Consider the following 1,224-nt stretch of genomic DNA (forward strand, 5'->3'; position numbering starts at 1 on the left):
AAAAACACATTGTTTACTTGGCTTAAGGTTCCTACTTATCATTACTCCTAAATCTCTCTCGCAGTCGGATTTCTCTATGGCATCGTTGTTCATCTGGTATCTGGTTTCCCTGTTTACATCTCCTATACTGAGTACTTTACATTTGTCGACGTTGAATTTCATCTGCCATTTTTCAGACCATTCGAAAAATTTGTTTAGATCTTCCTGTAGTTTTGCCGAGTCCTCGTCAGATTTGATAACACGTTTGAATAGATAGATAGATAGATAGATAGTGTGTGTGTGTATGTGTATGTGTGTGTGTGTGTGTGTGTGTGTGTGTGTGTGTTTTCGCAGGTGTGTGGTTGTCTGGGTGTTAGTACAGCAGGTGTGTGGTTGTCTGGGTGTTAGTACAGCAGGTGTGTGGTTGTCTGGTGATCAGAATAATCAAAATAGACCGAGATCGTCTGGTGAGTGAAGGTGGAGGCGGGTCTGGATGTCTTGAAGGGCGACCCAATCGGTCTGCTCGTACCAGTCATCGTCGGGCGGGATGCGTTCACTCATCCCGACGTCGATGAGATGACAGGTGTAAGGTGACGTGGAGGTGTCGATGATGACGTTGCCGGCGTGGAGGTCCAGGTGGCTGTAACCAGCACCGTGAAACTCGGCAAGGGCAACGCAGGTTGCGTCGTAGGCCTCCTGACGATGGTGGACTTGGTACCTGAAGTGGTGTAAGATTGTTGAGAGAGTCACACCCCGGCAGTACTGCATGACGATGGCGTGGGGATCGGTTGTGACGCCGTACAAGATAGGCGCGCCCCCCGTCCCGGCCAGCTCGTGTAGGACGCGGGCCTCCTTGGTGTTGTCCTTGCCGGAATGGAGGATCTTCACTACCACTTCAGTCACGTCCCCGTTGTCTAGGGTGAGCTGACCATGGTGGCTCACCCCGTACCTACCGGTCCCAACCTTACCCATGAGACTAAGATGGTCCCAGGTAAGCTGAGGCAGATCCCGTCCTCCACTGGAGGAGGTGGTGGAGCTGGAGGAGGTGTGGGAGCTGGAGGAGGTGTGGGGGATGGAGGAGGAGGTGGGTGTTGAGGAGGTCTTGCGGGGAATAGTAGTGACCCGGACGAGAGAAACCTGGGCTTCTTGTCCCTTGTTATCCACGATATGGTTCTTGTCCATCTCGTACAATTATATATATTTTTTTACCAATCAACTATTGAGGTAAACTCTGAATTTGAGGAG

General features: G+C 50.9%; 1 protein-coding gene across 1 annotated transcript; it reads right to left on the reverse strand.

Moving 5' to 3' along the window:
• Positions 1-423: 423 nt before the first annotated feature.
• LOC121863801 lies at positions 424-951 on the reverse strand. Its single transcript, XM_042362631.1, has one exon. The coding sequence runs from the start codon at positions 949-951 to the stop codon at positions 424-426; it is 528 nt and encodes a 175-aa protein (XP_042218565.1).
• Between the last annotated feature and the right edge of the window lie 273 nt (positions 952-1,224).

Source organism: Homarus americanus, unplaced genomic scaffold, assembly GCF_018991925.1.
Source record: "Homarus americanus isolate GMGI-L3 unplaced genomic scaffold, GMGI_Hamer_2.0 scaffold58682, whole genome shotgun sequence".
Classification (NCBI taxonomy): domain Eukaryota; kingdom Metazoa; phylum Arthropoda; class Malacostraca; order Decapoda; family Nephropidae; genus Homarus; species Homarus americanus.

What these genes read in the sequence shown, in the direction of transcription:
- LOC121863801 (XM_042362631.1), bottom strand. Translation starts at nt 951, where the DNA reads ATGGGTAAGGTTGGGACCGGTAGGTACGGGGTGAGCCACCATGGTCAG.